Below are 14,054 nucleotides of genomic sequence, written 5' to 3'. Positions count from 1 at the left end.
TGGGGGGGGGAGAGGTAACCACTGGCCCCAAAGAGCGCACAGATGCTCTGTGTGGGGTCAGCTAGTTAACTTGTATTTCAGTACTTTGCAGATAGTAGATATTTTCTGATTGTTCCCTTGATTTTTTTCTTTTTTTCAATCGTTGGCTTGGGGCTGACTGTAGTCAGTGGGACAGAAGAGGACCTCTGGAGAGCTGTTTGTCAAGGGCCCCCTGAAACCTGGACCAGTTTGCAGGGTTAAAAAGATTCACTTTGGGGGTTAGCCCTACAAGTGACAAGAAGTAAAGACACAGGTTGTCTGCTGCTTAGTTGAATTTAAGTGATTCTTCTGTAAATATATTATGGAGTATTGCAAGTGAGTCAAGGCTCATGCTGTGTCCGTCAGGGCCCTTGCTGCTGAGCAAGTGCCTCTCAACTGTAATTCTGCACTTTTTATGGTCTAAAAGACAATTTTTACCCGTATAAAAACTGTGTGTCTGCTTCAAGACTAACAACACACCCCTGATGTGTGTGTGATTCTGATCATCTTAATTACCTTCTCTCCAACTTGTGCTGCTTCTTTTGATTTAGCATTCAATAAGAGCCTTGGCGCTGAGAGTGTTGCGAGAAATCTTGAGGAACCAGCCCGCAAGATTTAAGAACTATGCTGAACTGACTATCATGAAGACTCTGGAAGCACATAAAGATTCCCACAAAGAGGTAAGCAATTCTGGTAATCCTCTTGCTGCTTGTACAGTGGGCAGTGCCCAAGCAACTTAGAGCAAGGTCCTGGGTTCTCATGTTTGTTGTCAGGAGACTGATCATGACCCTTAAAGCTCAAAATGAACCCTTACAGAGAGATTTCTGTGCCTGTTCTAGCTAAAGCCTGATGTAGGTATATTGAAGCCTTAGAAAAAGCATTAAAGTATAACATATGCCCTGCCTTAGAGCAGGCCTGCTCAACTTAGGCCCCCCAGCTGTTTTTGGACTACAGCTCCCATAATCCCCAGCCATAGCTGCCAATAGCCAGGGATTGTGGGGGTTGTTGGCCAGCATCTGCAGGAGGGCCGAAGTTGAGCAGCCCTGCCCTACAGCTTGCTTCCATTCCACCAATAATGAAAACCACATGTAGTCTGCATGCACATATGTATCTGAGACACACATATAAGATATTAAGAACAATATCCTGCCTGGGTCTATGAACTGGGGTGGTAACTATACAGATTCATTTGTAATTCAGTGATGTAATTCTGTGATGGTGCTGATGATGAAGAGCTGTATTTAGCCAGCTCTCTGCTATAGCCAGGACAAATATTTAAAAGAACAGGAAAGAGGGCCATGCTGCACATAGTATTGTCATTGGGGCAGCAGTCAGAGATGTATGCAGTGGTACATATTAAAATGGTCACAAGAAACTGGCCACACATAGGCTGCTTGTTTGGAGCATGCTGTTGTGAAATGAGAGTGTCCGTTAAGCCATCAGTCTCTGTTGCTTGCTTCATTCTGTGCTTGTCATCAGAGCTTTATGACCTTTTTGGTTTTTGCTGAAAGACCGTAAGCCTGCTTCAGGCATTCCAACTGAACAGGCCATGAACATGCAGATAAGTTGAGAGGTGTGGGGAAAGTTAATGAAGGTGTTGTTGAAATTGCAGTGCAGGTCAGTGGCTTTAAAAATACACACCAAAAAAACAGAGGGCTGCTTCTGATCCTCCAGTTTTGCCAACTAAAACACACATGTCACCTAGTCATATTTTATTCCCATCTACAGCATATGCCTTTGGAAAGCTATCCTATCATTAACTGCAATTCCACACCCATTTTTGTTATAGCTAGATGTTGTGCATATTTGCTTGGCAGTATGTCCCACTGTGTTCAAGGGGCTAATTCCCAGGGAGGGGTGTGGGATTAGGTTTATGCCATTGTGTGCAGAATTATGACCTTCAAAGTGAAGGGCAAGCCCTGTGATACAGAACTGAAGAGTGGTGGGAATATACCCTTGTGCATGAAATGGCCAGCAGACAGGGCTGCAGCATGTGGCCATGCACACAGGATTAGGACTTGAAACAGAAGTTGGTCCTATCCAGTTAAGCAAGCAATGTGAGAACAAGTGTGTACTAAATATTGTCTTTTAAAAGAAGCCCCAGAAAATATTTAATCCGTTTAATAAATCAGCATGTCTGTACTCTACTCTCTTGGAACCAGAGTCTCCACACAACACTCTTTTTTCCCCCTTTTTTTTTTGTAACAACATTTAGCCGTAGTTGTAAACTGATTTCCAGATAAAGCTGTTGGACAAAACATTTTGTTCTAAAGGAGTGCCTTTATTGGCAGGCTTCTCCCAATTGCACATTCTTTTTGACTCACCTTGACTCAATGCCCTTGTCGTTTTTCTTTCTGAATCACCTCCACAAGGAAATAGGGAAGTCTGCCATCTTCAAAAGCCGTTTCCATTTTCTTCTTCCTGTCCAAAGGACTTTGTTTTGCACAGTTGTGACAGGCAGTATTAAAATTCTGGGTAGTGCTTAAATTGACAGTATACTTCAAGATTTTATGCTCCCATCTGCCAGTTGTGGGCAACTGTAAATATAAAACAAAATATAAAAGTGTGTGGATATCTTACACTTGTGGAATTGTTATAATTGTTGTAATTGAAGAGTTTGGTCCAAGAAAGTGTAAAGAAATGTAGGTTCAAATTAGGTTTTGTCCCCTGAATTGTAAAGCCAATTGGGGTTTTTTCCATGTACCCATTGGAATTCAATTCCTGTTAAAACTAACTAAGTAACCAACAAAAACCTGGATCCTAGCAAATCCAAGGTTAATGGAAAGTATTTTCTCCACTTTATCTCCCCAAATATCTGGGTTGTCAAATAGGAGAAGAGCAGACTTGTTCTCTGTTGCTCCTGAGGGCAGGATTAGAAGCAATGGGTTCTATGGAAGCAGATTTAGGTTAGACATTAGAAAGAACCCCTCAATTGTAAGAGCTGTTCAGCGGTCTGCCTCATGCAGTGGTAGGCTCTTCTTTGCTGTCAGCTGTCAAGGATGCTACAGCAGCTTTCTGCATTGAGTTGGGGGTTGGACTAGAACACCTCCAAGATCCCTTTCAACTCTACAATTTTGTGATTCTACTTCCAGAGGTCAGTCTTCTTGGTTGCTGATCAGGCTAGAATGTCTGCTGTTATCGCTGTACTAAGTTTCTTACGAAGATTCAGTTTGGTGAGCAAAGCCATCTGGAGTTTCCCAGATTGGAAGCCCCTGATCTAACCCCACCTCTTTATATCACTTCCCTCCCGACGCACATAAAGTGAAACCTACATATGTGTTTTTTAAACCAGGACCAATTCACGTAAATACTCTACATTTTAGTTAGTTAGGTCTCTGCTCGATAAAAATAAGTCTAAAGCCCCCCAAATGGGGCCCATAGTTAACTTTGCTTGAGGCTATTATATATGGACCACTGTCTAGTCTAATTAAGGGAGGTGGGATTCTCTTGGGTCTTTGTTGTTGTTTGAAGTACATTTGAAGAGAAATAAGCTCCCCAGCTTAGTTCTGAGAGGAAACATTGGATACACATTGATAGACTGCAGGAGCAAATTTCTTTTTAAGGGATCTCATTGTGCTTGGTAAAGACAAGAAAGTGGGGCTATCCCTCCTCCCACCCTGTGCCTTCCCTCCAGTCCAAGTTCTCTTCCAGCTCAGAAAATGCCACAAGTATGGACTTGCTTTACTGTGCTTGCCGTCCTCAGTTATACTCCAGATATGTTCAGATTAGTATGGATAGTATTTCTCAGGCAGCATTTATTCGCATCTCTATTAATTTGAGCTCACAATACCACGTTCCTCAGCTTGGCAGATTCATTATCCCAACTCTTGTAGTAGCCTGTAGCCTGTCAATTTAGCCAAAGCTAGATGTAACATATAGCATGTGGTACCTCTCTTTACAATGTGCTTCTGCCTTAACTGAGTCCTTCTGCAAAAGACTGGCTTAACAGCAGCAAAGTCCATCATGAGTCTTCAGACACAGTTAACTGGAACTGGTGTTCCTATAACTAGTGTGACTAAAGGCCAAACTGAACATGATGGAGTCTGGCATGTTTCTTTTCATATTTCTGCTCCATTTGCATATCAAAGGTGTATGGTGGGGAGGTTGTACTTATGCAAGGTTGTATGTGGAAGGTACTTGTGCAGGGTTGTATGTGGGAGAGGGGCATTGCACCCTCCGCAATCTGTGCCTTGCCCCCCTTCAGTCTGTTGTACCAGATACCTTTCTCTATTTCCAGACCACTTCTCTATATTTGAACTGGAAGGGGCAGGGGAGTGCCTAGAACAAACTACTGTGAGGAAGTGAGGCACAGGAAGAGGGAAGGTTCGGTGCCCCTCTCCTGCACATCCCTTTTGCTTCAAAAGCAGGACTGCCCGTTTCCTGCTTCATATCTGAACAGGGTAAACCCATGATAGATAGCCCCATCATGACTGCTTTGGCCCCAAGTTCCACTTTCTCACACACAATGTATGGAGATGATGTGTTGCCTCAAAGGGTTCCTCCTGATCTAAAAAGCCATGACTTTTTATTCAGAGCTGGTACTTTTATGTTACTTTATGTGCTTTGCATTTCTGAAATGCATTCTTTTTAAAGGCTAAAACAGGGTTGCTTCACTATCTTTTCTACTGTCAGTTGAATGAAAAAGACTTAAGAGCTGGTATTTACTTTAAGTGGTGGGGCAGGGGTCCATATTTCACTAGCTCAGTCAACATTCCAACCCTCAGTTCATGGCCTGAGGGCACATGATGCAACTACCGTGTTGAACCTAGGCAGGTTTGGGTCTGGATGAGAGTCCACCTGTGTATCTCATGTTCTCTACCAGGATATAAATGTAATAAATATGAGCCACGATATAAAATGCCACTGCATTAGCTGAACCTGAACTCCTACCCTGCAGAACAGCCTATCTGTATCCCCTGAGAGTCCTGAAGTTTGAGGCCTCGTGGGAGAGAGGGTTCCCTTGGAGTGCCTTTCATGCCTCATGGTTAGGTTGCATAATAGTAGTGATAGGACAGGTTTTCCATCCCTGGCGCATCAGGTGAGGATTCAGCCCCAATAGGACTATCTTCGCATTCCAGCTCCAACTTCAGGCAGCCCCAGATCAATGACCTTGGCAGAAGGCAGCCTAATACCCATGGGTCACATTTGGCGTCTCTACTCCACCTACTGAGCTGCTGAAAAAGCAGCTTGTCCTTTGAGGACAACCACAGTAAGTTGCCACATGCTGACCTTGCAGGACTTGCGTGGTCCAGGAGGAATTATTGAAGAGGCAAATATATCCCAAGGATTACCTTGGAGTACATTTCTTTCAGCAGCTGCTCAGGTGAACAGATGCTAAAGGGAGGAAACTAACTTGGAACCATTCAAGCTAGATAACTGCCTCACTCTAAAAGGACACATTTGGAGTCTAGTGGCTAGAAGTTATCTCTAGTCCATGTCACCAGAGCTAAGCCTTTCCCAGACAGCCTCTGTTTACAAAAAGGCCCAAGAAGGGTAACAAAGTCATAGGAGTATGCATTGCAGGCTGTTTGACATCGCTGTGTGGGAAAATAGTGTTTGAATGTTAAAGATACCCTTAATAGAGATCAACATTAAGTTCAGGAAGATGACAGTTTTATGGCATCCTGACTACCCAACAGCAGCCCACCAGGAAGACATACCTGTGCTACGGAGAATTTCCTTAGTTCTGCAGCACAGAACATGTAGGGTGTGGGACAATTTTTCACTGATTTCAGCCTGCCCTGGAGATGTCCTGAGTCTGCCAGAAATACTTCCCTGAGGGTCAGTGTTCCCTCAGGGACATATTTATTGAAGGGCAGAGGGCATTTCCAGGAGAAGCAGGGATAAGCAAAGATGCTCTCCCCCTACCTTGCATGCTCCACACTGTGGTATTCTGGAAGCCTTTCTCAGTGTGGATGCCCCTCCCAGTGCATTGCTGCTGGCTTAATCAGGATGTCAGCCATTGTCTATTGTTTAGCTTGTTTCATTTATAACTGCAACGTTAGAGAGATTGGTATGGCCTGGCCTATTTTTGTTACAAACCTGCTTGCTTACACAAATGGTGCTAGTCTTTTATATGAATGAAAAGTTAAAACTAATTCTACTATCATGATAGCTACTACAATTTTATATGGCTATCCTGTGTATATGGAGTTTCATATTAGAACTTTTAATTTTAATTTGCTGCTTGAACTAAACAAATCACTTACACAGAATATTTTCTGATGGTTTTGATAACACTTGCTCAGCACTAGGCAGAGAAATATCAACCTTTCTGTTTTCAGTTGGTTAATATTAACTAATTTGTTCTAGCAAATTTACTCAGCCATAACTTCATGCTGAAAAACTGTCATAAGTAGTACCACTGATATAACATTGTTTTGCCTCAATTGGGTTCTAAAGTAGGGCTTCCTGTAGCATATTTATATTTCTATATTCATGTATTTGAGGTGAGCTTATTCTATTCATTCCCACATAGTGCCCCAAATAGAAAATAGTGAGTAGAATATGTGAACTGCTGTCCCGTTTTAAAAGCATGCAGAATTTGATAGGCAAATATCTGTGGTGCTTGATCTGTTTCCCTTTTCACTATGATAAAACTACTGCCTCCCATTTTCCAATACTTTTCCTTCCACCATAGTTCTAGCCAAACATTTTCAAATATTGCAAATGACAAACACTGAGATAAGAAACAGGCATGCCATTTGAGCAAATATATGCCAAATATATATATACATTATTTTTAGTGAAATATTTGCATTTTTCTGGCACAGATGTTTGGGGAGAGAGAACATAAGAACAGCCCTGCAGGATCAGGCCCAAGTCCCATCTAGTCCAGCATCCTGTTTCACACAGTAGCCCACCAGATGCCGCTGGAACCTTACAGCCCAGAGTTGAGGGCATGCCCTCTCTCCTGCCGTTACTCCACTGCAACTGATACTCAGAGTTGCCTTTTGAGGCTGGAGGTGGCCTATAGCCCTCCGACTAGTAGCCGTTGATAGACCTCTCCGCCATGAAGTTATCCAAATCCCTCTTAAAGCCTTCCAGGTTGTTGGCTGTCACCACATCTTGGGGCAGAGAATCCCGAAAGTTGATTATGTGTTGTGTGAAAAAATACTTCCGTTTGTTGCTCCTAGATTTCCCGGCAATCAGTTTCATGGGATGACCCCTGGTTCTAGTGTTATGTGAGAGGGAGAATAATTTCTCTCTATCCACTTTCTCCACTCCATGCATGATTTTATAGACCTCTATTATGTATCCGTGCAGTCGTCTTTTTTCTAAACTAAATAGCCCCAGGTGGTATAGCCTTGCTTCGTAAGAAAGGTGCTCAAGGCCTCTGGTCATCTTGGTTGCCCTCTTCTGCACCTTTTTCAGAGAGAGAGGGCGGGAAGTGTGTTTTGGCCCAGAGAATAAATAGCTTTAACAGAATTAAGTTTGGACTATGAGGTCAATTTTGACATATTTAAAGGAGTTCTCCCTGAAGTCTGGATGTGAAGCAATGACTTGAACTCAAGGAAGATATACCTTAGTGCTGGTATGAACCCACCACCCCTTTCACAGGTAGTATAAATTGGAGGGCATGAAAATTTCAAGGGGGCTTCCTAGCGTGGTGGTAGCAGCAGTAGTGATAGGTTTACTTTCTTTTATAGCAAACCCGTATCTCCTCAGTGGTTGCATTTCCCAGCATGTTTAAGGGAAATAGCTTCTGGGAAAGGCAGCTGTGTTTACGCTGCTGCCCTCGTCACCCACAAAGGAGACGCATTTGCTGTATAAGAAAGGAAACCCGCTGCTGATACCAACACTCTAGTACCACCCCCAGCAAAATATTTGTGTCCAGAAACATTTTATTCATTCATTCATTCATTCATTCATTCATTCATTCATTCATTCATTCAATTTCTATACCGCCCTTCCAAAAATGGCTCTGGGTGGTTTACACAGAGAAATAATAAATAAATAAGTTGGTTCCTGTCCCCAAAGGGCTCACAGTCTAAAAAGAAACAGAAGACAGACACCAGCAACAGTCACTGGAGGTACTGTGCTGGGGGTGGATAGGGCCAATTACTCTCCCCCTGCTAAATAAATAGAATCACCATGTTAAAAGGTGGCTCTTTGCCCAGTTAGCAGGGTTTCAGGATTCATCCCACCATGAACCCCTTTCGCTGAGCACCCTGAAAGTATTTGAAAACATAATAGTTGAGTGCTTTTAAGCTAGCATTAGTATGTTTAGATTTAACCTTAAGAATTATTACACCTCCCTGGTATTAGAGTAGGTCAGTAACGGAAGGAACTGCCTATGGAAGTTTGGGATTGTCAGTAAAAGTCAAAACAGTTGGATAGAGGCTATTTTAGTTATAGGATAAGATAGGATTGCATCTGAACAGACTCTATAGTCTAAGCAAAGGCCTTGGCTTCATGACTGGCTACCATCATACCCACTCCCACCCAGTCCTCTTCCTTGGGTGTTGGGCTTGTGATATCTTCTGGTCTGTGAAGAGGTTTCTCTGTGTCCAGTTAGCAGCCCCCCTCCCCCTCCTTCCCTCTTCAGGTTCACTAGAAATCTTATCTTTGGCATGCCACGTGAATGTTTTGGGACATGGAAAACCTGCTTTTCTAAAACAAGACTTATTGACATTTCTGGACCCTGTGACATGATTGTATGGCACTGAATGAATGCATTTGAAGCCTTATTAGTGACTTGCTTTAATGAAGAGGTAAACCGATTAGACCCGATTTGCAACATGGTCTGCCCGGGGTTTTCAGCATTATCACTCCTAAAGTATGGTGGCGTAGAAGATCTTGTGCTTTACATCTACAGTCATCCTGCAGGTGCTCTTGGCATCTGCCCTCTTGAACTCAGCCCACATAACTGTCATTCTAACATAAATGGGTATTTCCTCTTACAGTTTTCAGCTGGAATGTTGTCCTTTCCCATAAACATAGCTCTGTGCAACCACATCTGATAAGGTTAGTTCTTGGTCAGTGCAGGAAAAGCAGCTTACTTTGGGATGGAGCTCCTCTTCCTGCTGTAGGCAGGGCTAGCATTCCCCCTCCCCCCTCCACTAGAACAGGAAGTGGAGGAGCAATAGGGGTTTTTGCAGGACTCTGGCCTTTTGTTACAGACCTGTCAGCACCCCAAGTGCAAACAAGTCTGAGGCTTATTTGGCTGCCCCTACCCCTACCCCAAGACACTTAGGGTACTCCAAGGAAAAGAAATGCAGAGTGGCTATTTCACTCTCCCCGCTGAATCTGGGAAACACATTCCCCACAATCAGGAAAAATGAAGAGCACACCACTGGGCCTGAAACCTCTTCTACCACAGATGGCTTCAGATTATGTGTGAGAAACCCCTTCTTGCTCACCAAGGTCCAGAAGGCTGAGGAGGAGGAGCACACCAGAAATGTCAGCTCAGAGTTACAAAAGAGCAGGCAGCCCCAGGTAACACAGCCCTTAAAAATGGCCTTCACAAATTGTCCCTTGCAGCCACTCTTCACTTCAGATGCCTCCTCCATCTCTTGGCAGTTCTCTTCCAGACCCATGGATTCCTGCAGCACCTTCAAAAGTCTTCTGCTTAAATCTTCTGAACTGAAGAGGAAATTACTAGACTTTTTGCCAATATTTTAAAAAGAACTAGCATGTTGAGTTAGATATTGCAGTTCCACCTCTTCTGAAGAAATCAGCCGTATTACTGAGCTCTCTGTACACAGGTCAGATGTATAGCAAAAGGCATTCCGTAGTCTTGCAGTATCTATTCCTCACGACGTTTGTACACCAAGCCATCTGTATTTTTGTGATACTCTACACCTGTCACATCAAGCAATCTCAGTTCTCTTGAGTGAAACAAATATGTACAGTAGCTCAACCTTCTGTACCTTTATGTTTAACCTCTTTTTGTGCCAAATCATCCTCATTCTCATGAGTGAAACATACACAGAATAGCTGCAGAGTGACCATGGGAGAAAACACAGTTGCACAGAGACATCTGATGCCTTAACTTAAAATGAGGCATTGAGAAGCGTTTCAACTTCAAGCCCGATGAACTACAGTAAGTAAGCTCTGGGCTTTTAGTGCACCCTCTAGTCTGCAGTACCACCTGCTTGAACATTCTGTCAGCTGACCCCACAAGGGCCAATCCCAGCCCACCACACCAAGGAAAGGTCAGTGGCCATCATCCAGGCTAACAAAGCACTTGTGCAGCAAACACAGTTGTGCTAGTGCATGTGCAAGGTCACAGAGATTCTCGGAATTGCTGTCTTGTGCAAAAGTTCCCAGCACAACAGATAAGGCTTGCCACAGGTTGCACACTTTGTTGCACAACATACACACACTACCACACCACTAGTCTGTAAAGCAAGCTCTAGACTTCGCACAGCTAGCCAGCGTAACAGCTTTGCACTAGTACATGTTTGCACAAGCGCTTCATTAGTCTGCCCATCAGCCATGAAAAAATGGTAGATTCCAGCTTTTTCTTAAATGCTATCTTTATATTCTCCTGCAATTTGCTGCCTTCTGGCATGTTTTGTAAACTGTGAAAAAACATTTGGGAAAGGGCTTTCTGTCCACCACTACTGATACAGATGACAGCATTTTGCGACCTGATGTGAACGTAGTATGAATGTGGATTTCATGACCTGATGTGAATGTTAATTCAGATCCACTCAGTCTCTGTCAGTGTAATATTTCTAGTGGCTTCCTATGAAAGGGGTCAGCGGGTGGGTGGGGGGGGGGGTTGGTTATTTTTTTATTTTTATATCTATCTATATATATTTATTTGTTTGTTTAGCTCTGGGCGGTTAGTGTTATCTGTAAAATACAAATGTCTTCCTCTTTCTTCCCTTCCGACCCCCAAAATCTAGGTGGTTAGAGCTGCTGAGGAAGCTGCTTCTACTCTTGCCAGCTCCATTCACCCTGAACAGTGCATCAAAGTGCTTTGCCCCATCATTCAAACAGCGGACTACCCAATTAATCTGGCTGCTATTAAAATGCAAACTAAAGTCATTGAGAGGATCTCAAAGGAATCTTTACATCAGCTCCTTCAAGACATCATTCCTGGGTTATTGCAGGTATGTTACCTTATGTGAAAGTGTTGTGTTTGAATTTTAAAACCCATTGTAGTTGGGTCTTGGAGTGCCTCTTGATACGATTCTCCCTGCCCTCTATGCTGCTTAGAGTCCCTTCAGTTTGGAAGGTACTTTTGATTTGTTCATTTTTATGAATCACCTCTCCACTAAATTGCCCAAACAATATACAATAAAGTACATGAAAACACTAAAAATACATATATTGCCAGGGTTAAAAGCATTGTTAACAGTAGCTGCCATTCTCACAGACTTGAACACTTAAATACATGCTCACACCTGATCTTTTCTGGTGCTGTTTCTTCAGTCAGGTTATTTGGGGACAAGTTGTTCCCTTTTCCTCTCCCCTTCCCTCAGGGCAGGTTGATTCTCTAGTAGCTCTGAGGTGGCAGCTGGGGGAGGGAAGCGGCCACCTCACCTGGAACCAGTGGGAGCTGGATGGCAGGCAGCTTTCTACAGAGCTGTTCTTCCTTTTCTCTTGCCCTCCAGGCAAGCTGATTTCTCAGTAAAAGTAAAATAGGAGCAATTGAGGAGGGCACAGGGCCTTTTCTATTGTAGCCCCTGTATTTTGGAAAACTTTCCCTAGACTAGAGAAACCTATCAGTCTGTCCCTGTGGGCTCTTCAAAAGATCAGTTGAAATATTCATCTTTAGATAGGCTTTTAGTTATCATGTTTGCTTTACAGTTTCACTCAGCTGAACTTGTGGTTTGTTTTTTATGTTGAGCTTTTTTTATTAATGTTTAGTGCTTTTGTTCTTGGCTACTTTGGGTTCTATAGAAAAGCAGGTTAATCTTTAAAAAAAACAACAACAACTAGGTAGCAGTATCCACACGATCCATGGACAATAAACATATGAAAGTGCCTACTACTGAGTCTTTCTAGCTCATTGTTGGCTTACATTGACTGGCAAAGGCTCTCCAGAGTTTCAGACAGGATTCTTTCCCAGTCCTCCCTGGAGATGCCAAGGGTTGAATCTGGGGTGCATGAGCATGTCCTCTAATGCTGACCCACTGCCCCTTCCTAACTATTGGGATTTCACAATTTCATCATACCTTCCTGCTTGGACTAGGAATGATAGTTCAAGACTTAAAGATGAAGGGGTTTTGATTTTATTACTTGAATCCATTTCAGCAGTAGACTCTAGAGTTGCCAAGGTGAATTGTGTTCTGCTGACCCACACCTCTAAGGAGCTTACCAGTGACACGTGTTGGTTCTCTTTCCTCTGAAAGTTACTAGACACAATCTTACTGTACAAGGTCAGAGCTAGGTTATGCCTTGGAGGGGCAGCCCTGTGTGGTGGGGCAGGCAAGAGCCATGTTATAGCAGGAAACTCTGGCAGATTTCCAGCTGACTCACTCAGCATCCCTAGTTGTCCTAAGGAGCATGTGATGTTGAAGAAGCATTGCCGCTAAATATTCAGAGGCAGCAAGTCTTCCCTCTCTATGCCCAGTTCACTCTCTGCTTGTAAGATTCCTCTGGGAATGGTCCTCCACACCTTTATGCACTGAGGCACCACTTAGTGGTACACATCTAGGTTTGAAGTGTTCTAGAATCCACCCCACCCAACCTTTCTTCTCAGCTGAATCATTGTTTTGATGTGTGTCACAAGCAAACATATCAAGAACTACTGTGGCTGCAGTTCTCGGAGATGGTTCTGAAATGAGACTCTCCTCTCAGATCTATCTACATGCTTTAAAACTGCCATACATTTTGTGTATGGTAACACATTTGTTGGTAACACTTGCTGAGTTCTGTCATCCTTGTGAGTAATTTGCCACATCTTAGATTTTCCCAAGAAAAGGCACTGGTACCTTTGGAGCTGGCAGTTCTTTTCCCAGACTGTGTCTAAGGAGCAAATTGCACAGTTCTTACAAACGCCTGTGATAAAGCCCCAGCGAGGCTGGCTGGCTGACTTGCTTTTGTTTTTAAATCAAGAACGTGGGGAGAGCAGCTAGGGGTGATTTTGAACAGAAAAATGACTAGTGGGAAAAGAGTTAAGCACTCCCTCCTCACTGCCACTCCTCCTCTCAGATCATGGCCACCTAAACGCCCCCCACAGTTAAAACAAAATGCCTCTGAGTACCAGTTGCAGGGGAGTGACAGCAGGAGGGAGGGCATGCGCTCAACTCCTGCCTGTGGCTTCTGGTAGCATCTGGTGGGCCACTGTGCGAAACAGGATGCTGGACTAGATGGGCCTTGGGCCTCATCCAGCAGGGCTGTTCTTATGTAAAACCTCAACCACTGGGTTTTCATTCAAAACATTTGCATGTAACCCATAGTCTTTTTAGATTGTGAGCCCTTTGGGGACAGGGAATGATGATGATACATTGAGTGTATCAATGTTGGAAGCATGGCTTTCTGGATGGAAGATGTGGACATGTGCTATCCAATTTCTCCAACCAGTTTTGTACATGTGGCATGTTGGCTAAGGGTTGTGCAGTGCCCATTGGGAGCAATTTCTGGGTCCACCTTGCCTTTTGCTGCCAGAGGAAACAAATTGCTTTTATGTTGCAGGGTGTGTAGACCCTGAAAGAAATCCTAAGCTTTACAGGCTACACTTCCAGTGAGATGTGATGATTATACTTTGTGGCCATATCCTGCCTGGTTATTGTATGAAACTATACTTAGTCCTGCTGAGAGGAGAACCCCAACACTTTGGAATATCATGTAGCAGCAAAGGTCAAAAGGCCATTTTGAAAACAGAACTGATGAAGAAGCATTTTCCCTTCTTCATGTTTCAGTTCAGGGAGTGAGGAACTGGGCAGCTGAACATTTTAAAAGATTCCCATTTCCATGGGCCCTGTGTTTGAGGGCAAGGTCAGACCAGGGCTTGGGAGGTTCACTAAACATTGGATTGTGTCACACCTTTTTTCATGTGACTCAGGTGTTTTCTTCTCATTTAAAATACTCACATAGTTCACGGAATAAAAACTATAAATAAAAAAAGGAAGAAAAGC

General features: G+C 43.5%; 1 protein-coding gene across 42 annotated transcripts in view; it reads left to right on the top strand.

The window, feature by feature from the left end:
* CLASP1 (cytoplasmic linker associated protein 1) overlaps positions 1 to 14,054 on the top strand; it is a 314,919-nt gene that overhangs the window by 287,828 nt on the left and 13,037 nt on the right. For all 42 annotated transcript variants that reach the window (XM_053312677.1, XM_053312569.1, XM_053312671.1 and 39 more), the window contains 2 exons: positions 570 to 698; positions 10,875 to 11,081. In XM_053312677.1, coding sequence (XP_053168652.1) covers positions 570 to 698; positions 10,875 to 11,081 — 336 coding nt within the window. The remainder of the gene's footprint in view (positions 1 to 569; positions 699 to 10,874; positions 11,082 to 14,054) is intronic.

The sequence above is a fragment of the Hemicordylus capensis genome, chromosome 1 (assembly GCF_027244095.1).
Source record: "Hemicordylus capensis ecotype Gifberg chromosome 1, rHemCap1.1.pri, whole genome shotgun sequence".
In the NCBI taxonomy this organism is placed as follows: domain Eukaryota; kingdom Metazoa; phylum Chordata; class Lepidosauria; order Squamata; family Cordylidae; genus Hemicordylus; species Hemicordylus capensis.
This window is presented reverse-complemented; position numbering and strand designations above follow the sequence as displayed.